This window comes from Aptenodytes patagonicus, chromosome 1, assembly GCF_965638725.1.
Source record: "Aptenodytes patagonicus chromosome 1, bAptPat1.pri.cur, whole genome shotgun sequence".
NCBI classification, from domain to species: domain Eukaryota; kingdom Metazoa; phylum Chordata; class Aves; order Sphenisciformes; family Spheniscidae; genus Aptenodytes; species Aptenodytes patagonicus.
The window spans coordinates 34,011,509-34,030,345 of NC_134949.1; the positions used below are offsets into that span (position 1 = coordinate 34,011,509).

At 40.4% G+C, this 18,837-nt stretch overlaps 1 protein-coding gene across 4 annotated transcripts in view; it reads left to right on the forward strand.

The window, feature by feature from the left end:
* TMEM117 (transmembrane protein 117) overlaps positions 1-15,527 on the forward strand; it is a 230,294-nt gene extending 214,767 nt beyond the window's left edge. For all 4 annotated transcript variants that reach the window (XM_076331658.1, XM_076331685.1, XM_076331676.1 and 1 more), the window contains 2 exons: positions 730-859; positions 13,441-15,527. In XM_076331658.1, the coding sequence (XP_076187773.1) occupies positions 730-859; positions 13,441-14,081 (771 nt within the window). In that variant the 3' untranslated portion in view covers positions 14,082-15,527. The remainder of the gene's footprint in view (positions 1-729; positions 860-13,440) is intronic.
* The last annotated feature ends 3,310 nt before the right edge of the window (positions 15,528-18,837 follow it).

Sequence of the window (18,837 nt, forward strand, 5' to 3'; positions counted from 1 at the left end):
GTTTTAGCTCTAATAAGCCATGCTATTATACCCATTTTCAAGTGACTGATGGTGGGTGCAGATAACCAAGCGAAAAATTCCTTTAAATGCAGCTCCTCCTCAGCTGGGTTACCACATGCTACCAAAATATGCATGATAGGTAAGAGCTTCCACATTTCCAGCATTACCTTGTCAGCTGAAATACAGCAGTGGAGAAAACTGTGCTTGGATTGATTCAGGCAGATTATGCTGAAGGGCCTGCACTTGCAGGGAGTGTTTATTTAGATGTATTAAGGCCAAATACAGAAAACACCCTATAAGTTGAACAAGTAGAATACAGATATATGAAATGTTTGAAAGGGTCAGGCCTTCTTTGCCAATTTCTTACCTGTAAACTGTTTGCCAAATTAGTAACAGAAGTTGTACCTGGTATTGCAAGGTTGCTATATAGGTATTCATATGCTTAGACTATTTTGTACTATCAGCTGGTACACAGGGTTCAATATTGTCATTCTGAAGTGAACATTTAAACACATAATTACATGGAGCTGAAGGAAAAATCATATTGTAATATCTAATATAAACAAGGTATTCTATTTCAAGTGATTCGGTCAAACTTAAAGTAAGAAAATCCAATAATAGGAGGCTTAAAAATAGAACCTTTCCCTTTTATTAATTTAAGCCATTTTAAAGGGCAAAAATATACCATGAAAGCTTGTATTTAGGCTCTTACTTTTCTTTTTTTAACAGGACTGGGAGTTTCCACATTTTATGGGTGATGTTGAAGTCAATCTTCCAGGCTTGCCATCTGCACACATGCAGTTCAAAGTACCTTATTTCCAAAAGATCTTCAAAGAGGAATATCACATACATATAACAGGTATGCAATCATACTGATTGTGACACAGTCACACAGTGAACTGCTTCTGTGTAATAAAAGTATGCAAACATGTTCTTAACGACATACTTTTTGTGTGTGTGTGTCCCAGATTACTATTTTTCTATCTGTTTATCTGTCCATATCTGTATCATCCATATATAAACATTTCAGGGAAATGAGGAACCTGTATCTTACGAGTCAGCAAGACCTGCTGTTTTTCATGGATTTCAGCAACTTCTTGTGACACTAAGTAATACCTAATTGTCGTGGTTTAACCCCAGACAGCAACTAAAGCCCCACACAGCCGCTCGCTCACTCCTCCCTGGTGGGATGGGGGAGAGAATCGGAAAACCAGAAGTGAGAAAACTCGTGGGTTGAGATAAAGACAGTTTAATAGGTAAAACAAAAGCCGCGCACACAAGCAAAGCAAAACCAGGAATTCATTCACTACTTCCCATCATCAGGCAGGTGTTCAGCCATCTCCAGGAAAGCAGGGCTCCATCACGTGTAATGGTTACTTGGGAAGACAAAACGCCATCACTCCGAACATCCCCACCGTCCTTCTTCTTCCCCCAGCTTTATATGCTGAGCATGACATCGTATGGTATGGAATATCCCTTTGGTCTGTTGGGGTCAGCTGTCCCAGCTATGTCCCCTCCCAACTTCTTGTGCACCCCCAGCCTACTCACTGGTGGGGTGCTGTGAGAAGCAGAAAAGGCCTTGACTCTGTGTAAGCACTGCTCAGCAATAATTAAAACATCCCTGTATTATCAACACTCTTTTCAGCACAAATCCAAAACACAGCCCCATACTAGCTACTGTGAAGAAAATTAACTCTATCCCAGCCAAAACCAGCACGTTCTCCACCCCTTATTCCATCCCATTTATGTCATGCTCAGGCCCAACGCTATCCAATACATCCTCATTAACCACCACTGCCCTGCCCATCCTTTGATGTAATATGAAGATATCATTCCCTTAGTCTATGGACCACCCCTGTGAAATGTCTGTAAAATGTCTGTAAATGTCCACAAAATGTCCATTGAGTTCATTTAGTCCATGTCTTTGGGCTCCATCCGTTATGGTGGTCACTCAGGACAGGAGGGGTGGTGTGTTACGCGGAGTTACTGGGCACCAAAGCCAGCTCAGGTCGGGTCACTGCTGCACTTGCACTGCTTCTTGTAAGACTTGTCCTCCACTGGTTCGTGTGGTTCCTGCTATAGTAATTCCCATAACATGCAACTCAAATCCCAGGTTACAACAATTTAAAGGTATTTCCATTACAATCTCCACCCCTGGTCCCTTTGGACCAGACCATTGGGTTTAACATTGCAATGAACTCCTCCCCTTGCCCCTGCTCCAGCTTGGACTTATCCACAGACTGCAGTCCTGTAGATGTGTATCTGGTCCAAGTGGAGCCTTACCTATGAGCCAGTCTCTCCAGGGGTACACCTGCTGCGGCATAGACTTATCCACAGCCACAGTCACTTTGAGGTGCACCTGTTCTAGTGTGGTCTTATCCACGGGCCACAATCCCTTCAGAGATGTACCTGCTCCAACATGGCCTTACCCGTGGCTGCAGTCCCTCCAGGGGAGTACCTGCTCTGTCGTGGGCTTGTCCATGGCCACACACTTTGAGGTGCTCCAGCATGACCTCACGCAGAGCTACAGATGCTTTGAGTTATACCTTCTCCAGCATGGACTTATTCTTGGGCCACAATCCCTTCAGAGGTATACCTGCTGCGGCACAGACATAACCATGGCCACAGACGCTTCGAGATGTACCTGCTCTGGCATGGGCTTATCCACAGCCGCAGACGCTTTCGGGTGTCCTGCTCCCACGTGGACTCATCCACAGGTCACAGTCCATTCAACTTGAGTTCACACTGGAGTTCCAGCTTGTCCAGTACAGCAGCACAGAAACAGCAGCGATGCCCTGGCCATCTGCCAGCCCAGGCGCATGGCCATTGCTGTTATCAAAATGTTCCCAGGCACAGCAGAGTCAGGTGATAAGCAGTACAGCACTACAGCAAGCAGCGAAAGCAAAAAGCAGCCACTAATGAGCATTAGACTCTAATATACAGTAAAGCAAGCAAGCCCCATGGCAAGCACAGAAGCCTGTCAATTAATAGCTAAATGGCAGTAACGGCTATAAATTCGTTCTAGCACATTCCAATCCTGTCGCTATCTCAAACCCATCGCTATCTCAAACCCTTCGAGCCCCACCTTGGGCACCAAAAAGGACTGTCATGGTTTAACCCCAGCCGGCAACTAAAGCCCCACACAGTCGCTCGCTCACTCCCCCCAAGGTGGGATCGGGGAGAGAATCAAAAGAGTAAAAGTGAGAAAACTCGTGGGTTGAGATAAAGACAGTTTAATAGGTAAAACAAAAGCCGCGCACACAAGCAAAGCAAAACCAGGAATTCATTCACTACTTCCCATCGTCAGGCAGGTGTTCGGCCATCTCCAGGAAAGCAGGGCTCCATCACATGTAACAGTGACTTGGGAAAACAAAACACCATCACTTCAAATGTCCCTCCTTCCTTCTTCTTCCCCCAGCTTCATATGCTGAGCATGACGTCATATGGTATGGAATATCCCTTTGGTCTGTTGGGGTCAGCTGTCCCGGCTGTGCCCCCTCCCAACTCCTTGTGCACCCCCAGCCTACTCACTGGTGGGGTGCTGTGAGAAGCAGAAAAGGCCTTGACTCTGTGTAAGCACTGCTCAGCAGTAACTAAAACATCCCTGTATTACCAACACTGTTTTCAGCACAAATCCAAAACACAGCCCCATACTAGCTACTGTGAAGAAAATTAACTCTATCTCAGCCAAAACCAGTACACTAATGTAGCTTCAGAGATCTTTTATCTAAAACTACTCTCCAGGGGAATTAGCAGCTTATTTCATTTTCAAATCTCTTATGCTTTCAGATGCCTTTGCTATGATTTATGCTAATATCTTTTCATAACTTCGGTCATTCTCATCTGGCAAAGGCCACTCATAACCATACTTCCATCAGTCATCTAACCAGAAGCAGACAGTTAAATAACCTGAAATAAAATAGAATTGCAGTTATTCAAATGGATGGTACATATAGATAAAAAGTACCTGATCCTTGAATACTGTGAGACAGTATTTTAATAACAGTAGGGAATGAAAAAGAGAAGAAGATTAAATAGCGATAAATATTTTGGTTTTACCTTCAAGCTATACAGCAGGAGAATAGCTCCTCTCTCTACATTGGGAAGAGTTGGATAATAATGGATAGCAAAAGAATGCAGGTGTGAATTGACAGGGGTCTTTAACTGCTAATATAAACAATCACAGCACATGATACTGTACAGGAATAAGATAGATGAGGGCATCCAATGACACAGCCATATGAAACTTCTGCAGAGCAGGGACAAAAGGAGCATTCAGAAATGATACAAAGATAAGGCCGAGAGCTAGCAGGTGAGTCACAAGCTCACCAGGCAGCAAAAGCCAAGGGAAGAAAATGTGCCGAGGAGGAAAGAATGACAAACCCAGGACTCAGTCGAGATAGGCTGAATGAGGCCTCAGAAAAGGCATTTTCAGCAGAGAAGGTAGAAATCCGAGTGATCAGATTAAAAACCAGAAAAGAAGAGAAAATGAGTGCAAAAGTTACCTGCTGGCGATTGAATGAGGGAAGGCAAATGGGCCAGTAGGAAGTACAGATGGAGGGGTGGAAAGGTTTTCAAAATTGGATGTAGGTGCCCTGCTGGAATACTGAGAGAGAACAGACAGCCAGCAAGAAGAAAGAAGGGCTGGAGCATGTCTGAGTGAGACCGTTTGAGCCACTAGTGGTTTACGGAACAGGATGAAGTAAATGATCTCATGGTCAGTGGCTAGAAGGTGTAGGGTGAGAGAAGATGGGATGTGTACATGATGAACACCTTTTTCTCTCCCAAGTGAGCAAAAAGGGAAAGCAGAGGAAAAAAAAGTATAAGCGTCAAATATCTGATGTGAATTATAGGTATGGTATTCAGGGATAGTGAAAAGATTTTTTTTCTACTTCTCAAGACTAGAGCATGAATTTAGAGGGGCTCAGTCCCACAAGGCTCCCAGATGCCCTGCAGTTATTCCATTGCATAAGGAGAAGTAGTGAAATGGGTGCACGGAGGAGCATGAACAATGACTGAGGCATGGTAGGGTGGGCTGCGCCATCAGATATAGAAACTCAGGGTATAATTAATGTAGATGAAAAACAATGGATGGTAGAAGAGGGACTGAAGAGCAAAGAACAGCTTTGCATTGTAGAAGAGACAGGCATATTGATGATAATCAGGGAAGAGCAAAGAAAAGGCAACAGCAAAGAACATAAATTAGGGATCAGAAATACAACTGCTAGCAGTGCTGCTGTTTGAAAACAGACCAACCGAGAAAAACCAGTATTTATGCATTGCACAGTCTTCTGCAGAGAGGACTGGAGGCCTTTCTGATTTTCTGGTGAGAAGGCGTTCTTCTAATGAGGATGAGCTAATGAATAGAGGCTGAGGAATATTTTTCCCTGCTCAGCATTAACAAGATCCATTTATTAGATTCACCAGACAAATCAATCCATTTGACTGCACGTCACGTACTCTGTCTACTGAGTGCCTGTTTTATCTCGGTGCTGCACCGCCCTTTAGGAGATCTAATAAACAGCCATAACACATGGCACGAGAACCTCCCTTTGGGTACGTTTTGCTTGAACCATCTGTTCTTGCCATCAGTTCTTGTCTTAGGTTAGGGTATAAGTTGGATCATTTTCAAGCTCTAGTTATTGTGTGGATGTGTAGATACTTGTAATTTTCTACTCAAATCAAGGAGCTAATAAAAGAAAGAAAGAACTGGTTCAATATATATATAACAAGATGAACGTAATCCAATCTAAAATGAGGGTAGAGAGTGATGCACATGAATGCAACTGCAGCAGATGACATGGGGGTAGGACACTTCCTGCTGTGTTTAAGCCCTGTTTAATACATGGGATCCAGAATGTTAAATTTAACCATAGGGCTTCTTTTTAGTAACAAGCAGGAAAAGAAGACTAAGGCCTGAATATCATTTATTTTAGTACTTACTATAGGGACAAAGTCAGGCTGTAAATCTATGACCTGTGCCCTGATTTGTAGAAACTGGAAACCCTTTTCTCCCAAATAGCAAGGAGAAAGCAAGCATGGATGCAATAACCTTTGCCATCTTTTTCCTGGCAAATTTTATTCTTCATAAGTTCTTTTACAGTCTGTTTTGGTCACTGTTGATTGATATAAGTAAGAGCAGCCCTAGGACTCCCCTGAGCAGCCCTATTTGGTGCTGGGTTGCTCTAATGAGCAACAGTCCCACCAAGAAGCAGCTCTAAGTAAAGGGACATTCAGAGGAGTAAAGGACTTTAAACCACCTTTCTGTTGGTGTGTGCTTAATGGCTTCGTGCAAGTCCTGTACAGACAAAGGATTTCACAGTTACATGCTCTGTGTTGCCAACTCTCCTGATTTTATCATGTCTTAAGACAGTTGCTTTTCTTTTTTCTTTTTCTTTTTTTTTGCTATTTTGTCTTAAAGTCTTAGCTCCTGAATTCAGTGACTACATGAGAATTTCAGCTTTCATAAAATAAAGCTCATGATTGCAGAGAAAAAAAATTAAATGTTGCTTCTGCATAACTCCTCATCTAAAAAAGCAGAGAAACAAAACAGTACTAAGTGTATTATTTTTAACCCATCTTGGTACTTATAACTAATAACATGCTTTCTTAGGCCTGACTTGTGATTTCTGAATGTCTTAAGTTGGCAGTAATATTGAATTAACATCTGCAGCCTGCAGCTGATATGCTTCAGTGTAATTTTGAATTTACTATGAAAAGCATATCTTATTTTTACTGGTAACTGAGTACCTCGTTTTGCTCAAATTTCTTTGCATGTAGGAACTCCTAGCAAGCATCTACTCAGTATTAAATATTTTTATCCTGTTTTGATAGCTGCTTTTATCTATGAACATCAAAAATAACTTGAATTCCTGCATCTGCTTAACTCATCTGGATTTCTCTTGACAGATGGTTCGTTGCAAAGTGTGTGTTTTCCTTCTTGGGCTGCTGTTTATGAAAATACATAGTCTATCCTAGTTTCTATAATACCCAGGGAAATTTGTAAAACTTAAAAGTAAATTTTGTTACTTCAGACTCTTTCATGGTTAAAAGGCACTAGGGGGCCTGGCTGGTACCCTTTAATAGCAGCACTGGAGATCCAAGAGCATGTGCTGTCAAGTATGTGGCTAAGTTTCAAATAGGAAATGTTAAGGTTTGGGTATCAAAACAGATGGGATGTTTTTCTGGCTGTTTATAAATGTGTTTCTGAGTGCTGATCTAGCCAGAGTGCCCTTCCACCCAAAGGAGAAATCATCAGCTTCATGGCTGGCGAGTGCTAGCATGGCTGGCTTGTAGAGTTAAACCAAAGGTGTGTCTAGATTCAGGCCAAGCATTGCCTACACAGGGAAGCCTGGCAGAGCCCATAAGCAAAAATACAAAGGTTAGAGGTAAAAACAAAGCCGTCCATGCACACAGATGTGAAAAAACTCAGAGGATTTGTGGCTTAGTTCAGCTGTGAGTGGTCTGTATGCATGTATCTAGCTAATAACGCTAACGTGACAGAAGATATGAAGAATGTTTTGAAGGTACCTGAATGTTTTACAGAGGTGTCTGAATGTTTTTAGACACAAATTGCAATCGAGATAAGAGTCTAAAGTCAACATTTCCTACACTAGCCTCTGGCTGCAGTTGTACAGCATGAGACTGCTTGAGTCTAGCCTTAATAAGTGGAATTTTTACATTTCCTCTTGACCTGAGGAGGGATGCTGAGGACTGGCTTCAAGATCTTTTAGGACATGATTGTTCTGTTACAGAGTGGACATACAAAAATAAAAATGCTCTAGAATCAGCAGCTGGTTTGGAATATTTGGACCTGCGGGATCTGCCTCAATTGCCCAGTAAATCAGTTGCATGTGGGATTGTGGACTGGTTGCTGAACCTCTCATAGACCTTATCAGCCTCTTTAAAAATGAGCACTGCCCAAATATCTTGTTCAGCTGGTGAAAATAGGTGCCTTTCTGGAAAAAGGAAAAAAGAAAAATCCATACCTCTTTCACCATGAGAAGGCCCCTGGCATTCACGTGCAGTGCACAGTTGTTCAGCTTCAGCAGGGAGGGAAAAGTGTTTCTAAGCAGAGTCCCATATAGGCTGGTGTTCAGAGCATGGTCCTACAATGCAGGTCCAAACTGCCATAAGTGGAGATTGTTCTAGGGTCAAGTTTTCCCTTCGGGTGAGTGCCCTAGCCATGAGGATACAATCCTCCTCAACAGCCATGCTTTCTCAGAAAACAGGGATCGAGTTTTTATCCCCAAATAGTGGTTGTAGGCTACAATGCTTAGAAAAAGGTTTCACATTTTGCGTCACAGCCTCACAAGGACACCCAGTGCATTGGGGATCTTTATTGCACCAAATTTCAATATTGCACCACGTTTCCAAATACACCAAACCAGATTCCTGGCTCTCCAAATGTCATGTGTAGCATGTAAGGATGTCAGCGCTGTGAAAGCCAGTTATCAACCATGTCTTTCTTTAGGTAGTACATGGCTGAATGACACAGCCTATTTTACTACCTGATTTTCTTCATTGTAACTTCATTGAAGAGTCTGGGTATAATTCTTTGCAGTTTGCTGAAATGATTAACTAGCCTTCCAGTCTTGAGAGCTGATCTTTCTACATCCTTCCATTTCAAATCGTGTCAATGAAAAATCGACCTGCTCCAAGAAGTGCTAAATGGTGCCCGGTGTAGGCCAGTATTCTTGGCCACACAGACCTCTCTGGAATAGAACCAGCCCTAGAGCAATAGTGGTACTGATCCTACAGATACTGGTTAAGAGGCAAATTAAATTACTTCATAGTGTGGGACTCCATTTTCCCTTACCACTTTTCATCTGTAATGAAATTTGAAACATTGTAAAAGAAATTATATATATATATTAAGAAAATTAATATCTATAGCTTCATAACATATTTATTCTGACTCTTTGCAGAACTATAAGCTTGAGCTTGTTTATGCGTAAGGTAAGAGGTCAAGAGTGACTTCTAATTTACCCAGCTTATTTCCTATATAAGCTTGATATATGACTTAAAGTTTGCTATAAAAAAAAATTTTGCTAAAATTAAGTTGCAATAGACAAGCATATCATATACATAGATTATACATGTGTATAATGTTAAAGGTTGGTCAGTATAGTAAGTCTCAAAAAGTACTTATCATGAGGAATTATCATCAAATAGATGTTTGTGAGTGGAGACTGTCAGGCCTCTTGGTTCAGTAACCTTCAATACATTTATGGCTGATCTAGAAGGATTGCTTGGTAAACTGGGCTTATTTGGCTATCATGCCTGCTAGTACGGCAGTAAAGTACATGTCTTGGAAGAGGGATAGACAGCACAGGACACTATTCTAGAAAGAGGCAAATATTTTCTGTACGTAACCAAGACAGCACTAACTCCCAGTCATTTTGTGTCTAAGGAGATTAACGCAGCCCTTGGCTACAGGGAATACTGAGTAGGAGTAGGAAGATGTCATTGTGTTCATATATGGTTATAGTGAGAGTGTTACTCATATACAGTGTTTGGTTCTGGTGACAACAGTTTTCAAAAGAAAAGGAAAAATCATAGAGCTCATCGAGCATGACAGTGATGCAGAGGATGGAAAAATTGTCTAAAAATGAGAAATTTAAGGAGTTTTGAGAAAATCCACTGTAGAACAGAGGCAGGTCTCAGGCAACTAGCTGCCACTTAGACATACAGATTGTGATTCATCTTAGTTAACTGGGGTGTCTGCATCTAAGCTGTTTGTCTAAGCACCCTTTATAGTCCACACTGACCCAATGATCCCAACAGTGGAGCTTAGGGCTGTGCTCCTGCCTGCCTAACTCTGTCTAGGACCTGAGTGAGGGAGTTTCAAGTTCATGCTTTTTATGAAACAGGAATAATTGAAATGCATATCTCTCTTAGATCAGGTGAGCACTCAAATTCTTAACATAAGAGGGGTGGAGCCTTTTTTAGACAGATCCATCTTAGAAGAGATTCACAATTTTGAAACCACAATGTAGGATAGATACCTCATGAAGCCTGAGATCAAGCACCTGGCTACCTCTATTCAGCATTTTTAGTGTTTTCTGCTAGCTGCTTAGTCAACTTCTTCAGCAGCAGCAGGCTGCCATCTGAAGTCTTACCGCTTAGGTGGCTTGCTCTACACATGTCGCATTTAGGACAATGTGGACACTCGGGCGATTGCTGCAAAAGCCACTGGGTGCCATCATGCCTAAAGAGGAGGTAGGTCATAGCTCAGCATTGCAATGTCTAAGTTTCCTTTGTCAGTCATACCTGAAACCTACAATCAAGAAAACCATAACAGTGTATTTTGGCCTTTATAAAGGCCATCCCAATAATGCCCCCATTTTATTATGCTTCGTATTTTGATCTTTCAGTTGTCTGTTTTCTCCCTACACATCTTCGCTTTTGCCATGTCTAGCTGAAGGGAAAGATTAATACTGGTCCTACGTGAGTTTTTCCCCTTCCTACCATCCCTAGGGTATAGCAGATCTCTCTGGAAAGTCACCTGTCTTGGCTCTGCAGAAACACAAAGTACCGCAGATAATATTTTGATGAAGCCAATAACAAAAGAAGTGGAAGGTTTTTTTGGATGGGCTTATGATGCATTTTCCTGGGAAAGGAATATGGCTTAAGGAATTAACTTGGGGCAATGGAGCAAGGGGTTGCTTTCTAGTTGAAACAGCTTTCTGGTTGAAACACAGAGTAATATTTGATGGCAAATTATTGTTTCAAAAAGTGTAACAGAGAAAGGAAGTTTAGAATGCAGCAAATCGTATTTTCTTTCAAACTGGCCATAGATAAACAGATAGTGGCTCTAATATTTGTTTCATTGTCATTTGTGTTTAGCCTATTTTCTTAAGGAAATGAGAATTATGTGATCATGTTCTCCGTGTGGGTTGGTCTCACTCTCTCTCTATCCAACACTCAGCATCAAATAACTTTTGAACCCACGGCCAGTTTCAAAAACATTTTTCAGAGGGTGGGAATCTGAAAAGCAGTGATGTTATCATTGTGTCCTAAGAAATGGTGGTTAGGTAAAGGAGAATCATCTAAGTTAGTGCCCAGCTGTGGAAAAAGCAGGGAGAAGTCAGCCATTATATTCTGTTTGACAGCAGCCAATTGATCAGTGAATATGTGTGTCCCAGCCAGCCCATCAACACGCAATATGCAAGATATATTCTGTCTCTGTCTGTTGAAAGACCATACGTGATGGGGAAGCTAGGGTTATTCTGATGCAGAGAAACACACAAAATACAGGACAAAAATCCGCAGAAAACAGCATTGTCCTGGTTTCGGCAGGGATAGAGTTAGTTTCCTTCCTAGTAGCTGGTACAGTGCTGTGTTTTGGATTTAGGGTGAGAACAATGTTGATAACACACCGATGTTTCAGTTGTTGCTAGGTAGTGTTTACACTCGTCAAGGACTTTTCAGCTTCCCATGCTCTACCGACTGAGAAGGCTGGAGGTGCACAAGAAGCTGGGAGGGGACACAGCCAGGACAGCTGACCCCAACTGGCCAAAGGGACATTCCATACCATACGACGTCATGCTCAGTATATAAAGCCGGGGGAAGAAGAAGGAAGGGGGGGACATTCGGAGTGATGGCGTTTGTCTTCCCAAGTAACCATTACGCATGATGGAGCCCTGCTTTCCTGGAGATGGCTGAACACCTGCCTGCCGATGGGAAGTAGCGAATGAATTCCTTGTGTTGCTTTGGGTTTTTTTGTGTGCGCGGCTTTTGCTTTACCTATTAAACTGTCTTTATCTCAACCCGTCTCAACCCACGGGTTTTCTCACTTTTACTCTTCCAATTCTCTCCCCCATCCCACCGGGAGGGGAGTGAGCGAGTGGCTGTGTGGTGCTTACTTGCTGGCTGAGGTTAAACCACGACAAGCATCAAGCTGGATTGTATTGTTTGTTATTGTATTTCATATTTTAGCATCATTTTTGGTGTCTTGATGTTGATTTAAAAAACAAATATTATAAAATGTGGTGATAATCTTCTAAAACCATAATTTTCTTTAACAGGTCAATTATAATGTTGATGAAAACCCAGAAAAAAAGATAGAGGAGTTATTAAGGAATTATGTGAACAGGATTGGCTGCAAGGTCTTTTCAGTGCAGTTTGATTTCTGGATAGTGAGAACACAAGAGAATGAACATTTTTGTTCATTTTCAGTCTAAGTATAATCTAGACTGAAAAGGACTATTAAACACAATTGCTGAAATACAAGGAGCTACCCTCACCCTCCTGGAGCATTCTGGTTGTACAATTTGAACACACAGACTTTCAGGAACTGGAATCCATTTATTCTTTACAAGCTAATGGCATAAGTCATTTGATAGATACTCTGATATGTTCATTTTCTTTTTGACTTGAAACATACTTAAATATGATTCCAGCATAGAGCAATATCATTCATCACCAGCAGGAACATTCCTCCATGAATGTCCTTTCACATAATGCTGACATGTAGATTTGCTGGGTTCTTGGGTGGTGCCAGTCATCACTGCACAGGTAAGATCTTAACATATGGCCCGCTAGAATGTAAGAGATGCTTTGACTATGAAAGTAGTATCATTTGCTTTGTGTATTCATAGAATAATTTAGGTTAGAAGGGACACCTGGAGTTCATCTGTTCCAACACCCTACTCAAAGCAGGGCCAACTTTGCAATTGCGTAAAGTTATCTTTAATGTTTTTTGGATGGCTGGAGGAAGCATGCAAAAGAGCAATTTTAAATAATAAAAGGTTTCCTCCTCCAGTATTGCAGGAGCTTAATGTTAGACTATGAGTCACTCCTTGGAGGAGTTTCTCACTACACGGACTACAGGAAAAGCTAAGCTGACTAGCCTCCCAAGACTACGATCAGCCCTTGCTATTTCTCAAGGGTGGAATATCTCTAAATGACAGTTTATCCAATTGCCCCCACCTGAATATGTCTGCGCACCATGGTTGGTATACCAAACAATATATGTATATAGTCTTAAAATTTATATCATTACCAACCCCAAAAACTTCAATCACTTCAGTCATTCCTGGCATATAAACATTTCTACCAAATATGGCCTTTTCATGGAAAATTTCTGTGTGAATATTTTTTAAGCCCTGGAATTAATGCTTTTTTATGTTTATTGATCTATACCACATCACCTAGTGGTCTAATCAACAGGTCATCTACAAACTGCAATGTGAATTCAATTGATATACTGCTGTGCTTGCATTACAAAATTAATTTATTATGTGCCCAGACCTAACTGTGAAATACTAGGGGATATTCAGTGTAAACTTGACTATGGTGGAAATTTTATTACAACTTTGCTTTACAGATTGATAAAAAAAGGATTTTTTTTCTCTGAGTAGCTTTTACATATGACTGCATTTGTACTGCTTCTAAAATGAATATATCAGATGACAGAACTTTCATTTTTCCAAACAGGCAAATGGTTTAACTATGGAATTATCTTCCTTGTTTTAATCTTGGATCTGAATATGTGGAAGAACCAAATATTTTACAAACCTCATGAATACGGTCAATATATCGGTCCTGGACAGAAGATCTACACAGTGAAGGACTCAGAAAGCTTGAAAGACCTTAATAGAACTAAGTTATCTTGGGAATGGAGATCCAATAACACTAACCCATTGACCAACCGGACCTATGCTGAAGGAGACATGTTCTTGCACAGCAGATTCACAGGCTCTAGCCTTGATGTCAAATGCCTGGCTTTTATTCCAAGTTTGCTGGCTTTTGCTTTGTTTGGTTTCTTCATCTGGTTCTTTGGGCGATTTCAGAAAACTGACCAAGGCATGGAGAATTTAGACAAATCATACACAAGAATGAAACGAAAGTCACCGTCAGATGTGGGAATGACACGAGAAAATACACAGGTGTTAGTAGAAGAACCATTAGGTTTTCAAGAACCACATCTCGTATCCATAAAATCAGACTTAAGTGAAATAGTTTTTAATTCTTCCCTCCTAACTTCTGAAAACTTGAATGCACAACTGAATGAACAAGATAGCCCTTTACAGCCAGTACCAGAGTCCTCTGTCCCTAAGAGTAATCCTGTGACATAGAGGCAAATGCCCAGGAAAATCAGTTTAAATAAGCAGTTACTATAAGATTTCAGTTTTAGCTTTTGTAAGTTAAGATTTACATAGTGTTTAGACTAAGAAACTCAACCTATACCAAAAGGTGCTCAGCATGCTTTTTCTAGGAATTTTGGTTTTTATTTGTATTATAGTATGTGCCTACTGTATATCTAACATTCCTTTATAGATTGCTTCCCAAAATTGCACAAGCTATTTATTAATACATTACCTTAACTGTATAATAGTGTATTAGATGATTACTTGCAGGTATAAAATTCTACCGTGGTGGTGCCTTGAGACATTAAACTGTTTTTTAACTCAACACCAGATGTATAGCACAGTTCTTCTAATCTATTTTGCAAAGCTTTTTGTATATGGTTATTTCAAGTATCATTTGATGTCTTGACAGAGGAGATAAATATAGTTATTCCTGAAGAAGGGTTTCTGTTAGGATATCACAACTTGACTTTGTTATTTATTCATCTGTGAAGCCAGTGACTTTGATGACCGGACTGCAGAGAAGCATGTCGATTACCTTTTAATTTTTGCTGGCTAGCTGCCAAACACAAATACAGATTCATTATGCGGTAAACAGCAGAGTGATAATACAGCATGGGTCACTACTTGTGAAAATATGACTTTCTCCATCAGTAATAACAATTAGGTGATAATACCTAATTATATTTTTCCTAATTAAAGATAAACTGCTCCTTGATTAAAGTTTTGCCCTTCACCTTTTAGAAACAGAGGTGAAAATACATGGTCGAAGCAACTCTTTCCATCATCACACCAAACCTATGCAACATCAAAGAGCCAATGGAGTGATTACAGTAAAGGACGCAAAGCCCCTTAAATCCAGTACTTGTGCGGTTCGGTGCAGATATGGTCTGGGCATACATGAAACATACATAGAAACACACCACATATAGACAGCCTAACTTCTCCAAATACTGAAGAAATGTTTGGGAGTTTTAATTAAAATAGATTAACAATTGAATTCTATTGTACCCTTTTTTTTCATTCATTCATTATCCATGAATAAGTGTAACCTGGAAGCAGAAACATAGAGAAACAGGGTTTTTTGCTTTTTTGAAGGGGACTTTGTAATGTGAATTCCTCTGCTGTATGATCAAACTGTATGCACTAGAGAAATTGCATATCTAAAACATCAGAAAGACTCTGATTTGCCTCTAATTTAGTTCTATAAATTGTTGTTACCAGTTACTAAATAATAAGTCATTTTTAAGTCTGAATTATTTCCCTGTCATTTACTGGTGTTGCTGTATTTTGTCTTTGTGACTTCTTTATCTTCATTGTTTTGATCTATCTGCTTTTAAGTTTTCGGGACGCTGAATTTAGCATGCATAATAGAACTATGCATTTATTAACTGTCACTTGAGAGCCAATTTTAATAAACATCATTCAACAATTGTTTATTATGAGGCAGGAACATATTCTGTTAGTTTTGCAGTTTTTTTAAACATTTTACCACGCATTGTCCTATTTAAAATCATAAATATTTCTGACACTAAAAAAGCCAGGCAGTATCACAGTAATGTCAAAATCAAATATTTTGCTTATGGAACATTTAATTACTCATCAGGAGAAAGTTCACTTTATAATCAGACTAAATTTTGATCCGTTAAAAATTATGACTAAAAATAAATCTATCAGCTTTTGCCTACTGCAGCCTATAAACTTCTTAAATTGACTTAAGGTATAGTCAAAGACAAGCCATTAGTTACTAATGGTAAAACACTGAGATCCTGTTTGTACTGTATGAGGTGACTATATTGATGTTTGACTTTCAAACAGCATTTGATTTCTTATGTAGTTACAGAAATAGCTGATTAATTTTGCAGATACATGCTTCTCTGTATGTTTTGGACACTGTAAACCCAAGTACTGAAAATCTCCCCTTAACTCATTTCTCCTTTTTGTGCATGGGAGTGGTTAAATCCATTAATATGTAGGCAGAAAATGAAAGAATTACCTGAGCCTTACAGCCTGCATGATTACAGGACTCTCAGAAAACTGTTATTAAGCAACTGATCCGCAGCTAAAATAACTCTGTGACCTCACATTGAGTTAATGCTTTTAAGGTCATTATAAGCCTGCATGAAAAAGAGAAAAGCACCAAGTAATCCTAGATTTTGCATGAGTATTTAAATTAATGGTCAGGCAGAGAGACTGCTTATAGCATGAATTCATAAGAAGTTAAAAGATTCAGTGTAGCCACTCACCATGGTCAACTCATCAATTTAATTAAAGGAGGAAGGGACTCCTCAGTTGTGTGGGAGTCTCACTTGTAAACACAGACACAGATGGGAGAAGAGAGGAGTATTTCCATTCTCCTCTTCCAGTGTCTAGTTTGAGAAGCCTGAGTTAGGTGGCTAGGCATACCCTAAGCTCCTTCTGAAGCAGGCAGAGTTGCGAGCTGAACACCCTAAAGGTGATTCAGTACCAAACTTAGTCATTTATCTCTGCATTAGTAAGTAGCGCAACTCAGCAGGAATGGGTTTATGGAGTGAAACAGCTTGTGCCGAGGACCCAGCGCCCACAGTTTGTGCATTTCAGGGTTTTACTTCAGTTTAGCTCTCGTCCGGTCCTTATAAACTGAATGCACAATAGTGGCTGGAGTACATTTCGGACTAATCTCATTCATGTGCAGAGACCATGCAATTTGAATTAGGGGAGAGTAAGTGGGCACAATCTAAACTGCATTCCTGAGCTGAGTTACTAATGCAGAGTCATCCTCAGTCTTCTCCTGAAGCAACTTGTCTTCCTCCATGGACTGTAGAAGGGTCCATGGGAGACTGGGTGGCTAAGTAGGAGGCCTAAAATTGGTTACCCGAAATGGAAATATTCCTCCTCCAAGCACATTCATTGTTTTCAGATGTTGTTCATTATTAATATTCTGAAATGCTTTGCTAACTCAAAACACTCTGAAATGCTTTCTAGTCTAGTACCCATCACTGGGACCTTGATATGGATGGTTGACCTTTTCTTGAAAGCCTAACAGTTACGCAAATTTTTTAGTCTTTTTTTCTTTTCCTGAAGAAGTTGAAGAATCCGTAGAAGGGAAGGAACTTAAGGAAGGGTCAATTTTTTCACACACTGCACAAGTCTCCGTTCTACCCTCTATAATAAACCATCTAGCAGCTGCCATCACTACAGGGCTGGCCTGTGTCTGCTTTGTCAGAGATCAGATTTGGTACAATAGTTCTTTTTTTACCATGTAAAACATCTCTAGGATAAGCACATAAGATTTATGAGCCCACAGGTGTCTATAAATTGCCTTAGCATCCTCAACAATTACCTTTGCCGAGATGGAAATGAAATGGAGCAAATAGAAGGTAAGAATGTTTGTAGAAAGTACCTTAAATATAATATTCATGCTTATGAAAGTGTATATGTATGTCTAAAATCCAATTGTATAAGGTGTGTGTGTGTATGCATGTTAGGAGCCTAGGGATTAGTTGATTCTGTTGGAGGAAACTGCTGAGTCAAGCAGATGCTTCACTACTGCCCTCTTTATTCTACATTGCTCCACGAGTTAGTTACTCCAGGTTGCTTCATCTCCTCTGCCTCCACTTCTATTGCCTAGAAAGTACAAAACCAAAAAAGAACATTTAATTGCACTATCTGCTTCCCCAAATTATGTTTTTGTCTAATTTATGCAGAAAGTAAATTTGTTCTGTTTTAAAAGATTTCTGTCCTTTCCAGCTAGTATCATCATACTCTGGGCTACTGCACTGTATTACAGTATGTGTTAAATTATTGCTTTTCCTGCGGTGAATAGCTTCCGTCATGACAACCACCTGGAAACAAAGAACAGACACCTCTCGAAGACTGGAAAGGCAGCAATTCAGATACTTACTAGACTGGCAAGCTCATTTTCCCACAAGTGAACAGGTTATGACTCACTAGTAAAAGATGTAACAGATTTTTAATACACTGCCCTTAATTTTAACAACCTTCTAGGAGGGGGTCAGTGGGAGAGGACTTTTTATCTCAGGCCATAAAGTTGAAGTAGTTACGGTTCTGCAAGCAGTGTTTCAGCTTTTTAGGTTGCACTTAAAAAAGTAACCAGCTTAAACTTTGAGCAGATTGCAAGAACCATAAAAATTAGACAGACCAAACTGTGAATAAGAACATAAAGTTGATTCACTTGTAGCTGCCTGGTGCAGGACATAGACAAAACACACATTTATCAGGTGTTAGAGTGACCCTGTGCTTGGGATTATGGACAATGCCATGCCATTCAAACTGTATTTATTAACAAACAGTTGCAGTCCCTTTATCAACAGAGATGCCACTGCAAACACCAGACAGACCAGCTCTTCTACCATATGGTCTCTCTCCTGTCCATCTATTCCAAGTCACAAATGACAAAGGGGTTGTTCATTTCCCTGTGGACTCAAAACTGTCCTGTGGGGAGCCTGGGCTCCCTGAATGTGATGTGGCATGTCATTGCTATGCCTAATACACAAACTCCAAGTAGGACAACCAAGGACAGGCAAAAGGAGGAAGTCTGGTCTGTGAGTTGCACAGCCTTGAGGTGAAGAAGAATGGCTTGTGGCCATTTCAGAGGCAAATCAATATAAATGGAAGTCCTGTTTCATAGGAACATGAGGGGACAAATGGAGAGACAGCAAATCACTAGATATCCTTTCCATCCCCTTCACATATTCAAACAGAAGCAGCAAGTCCCTGTTCCCAAATGCTCACAAACAATTCT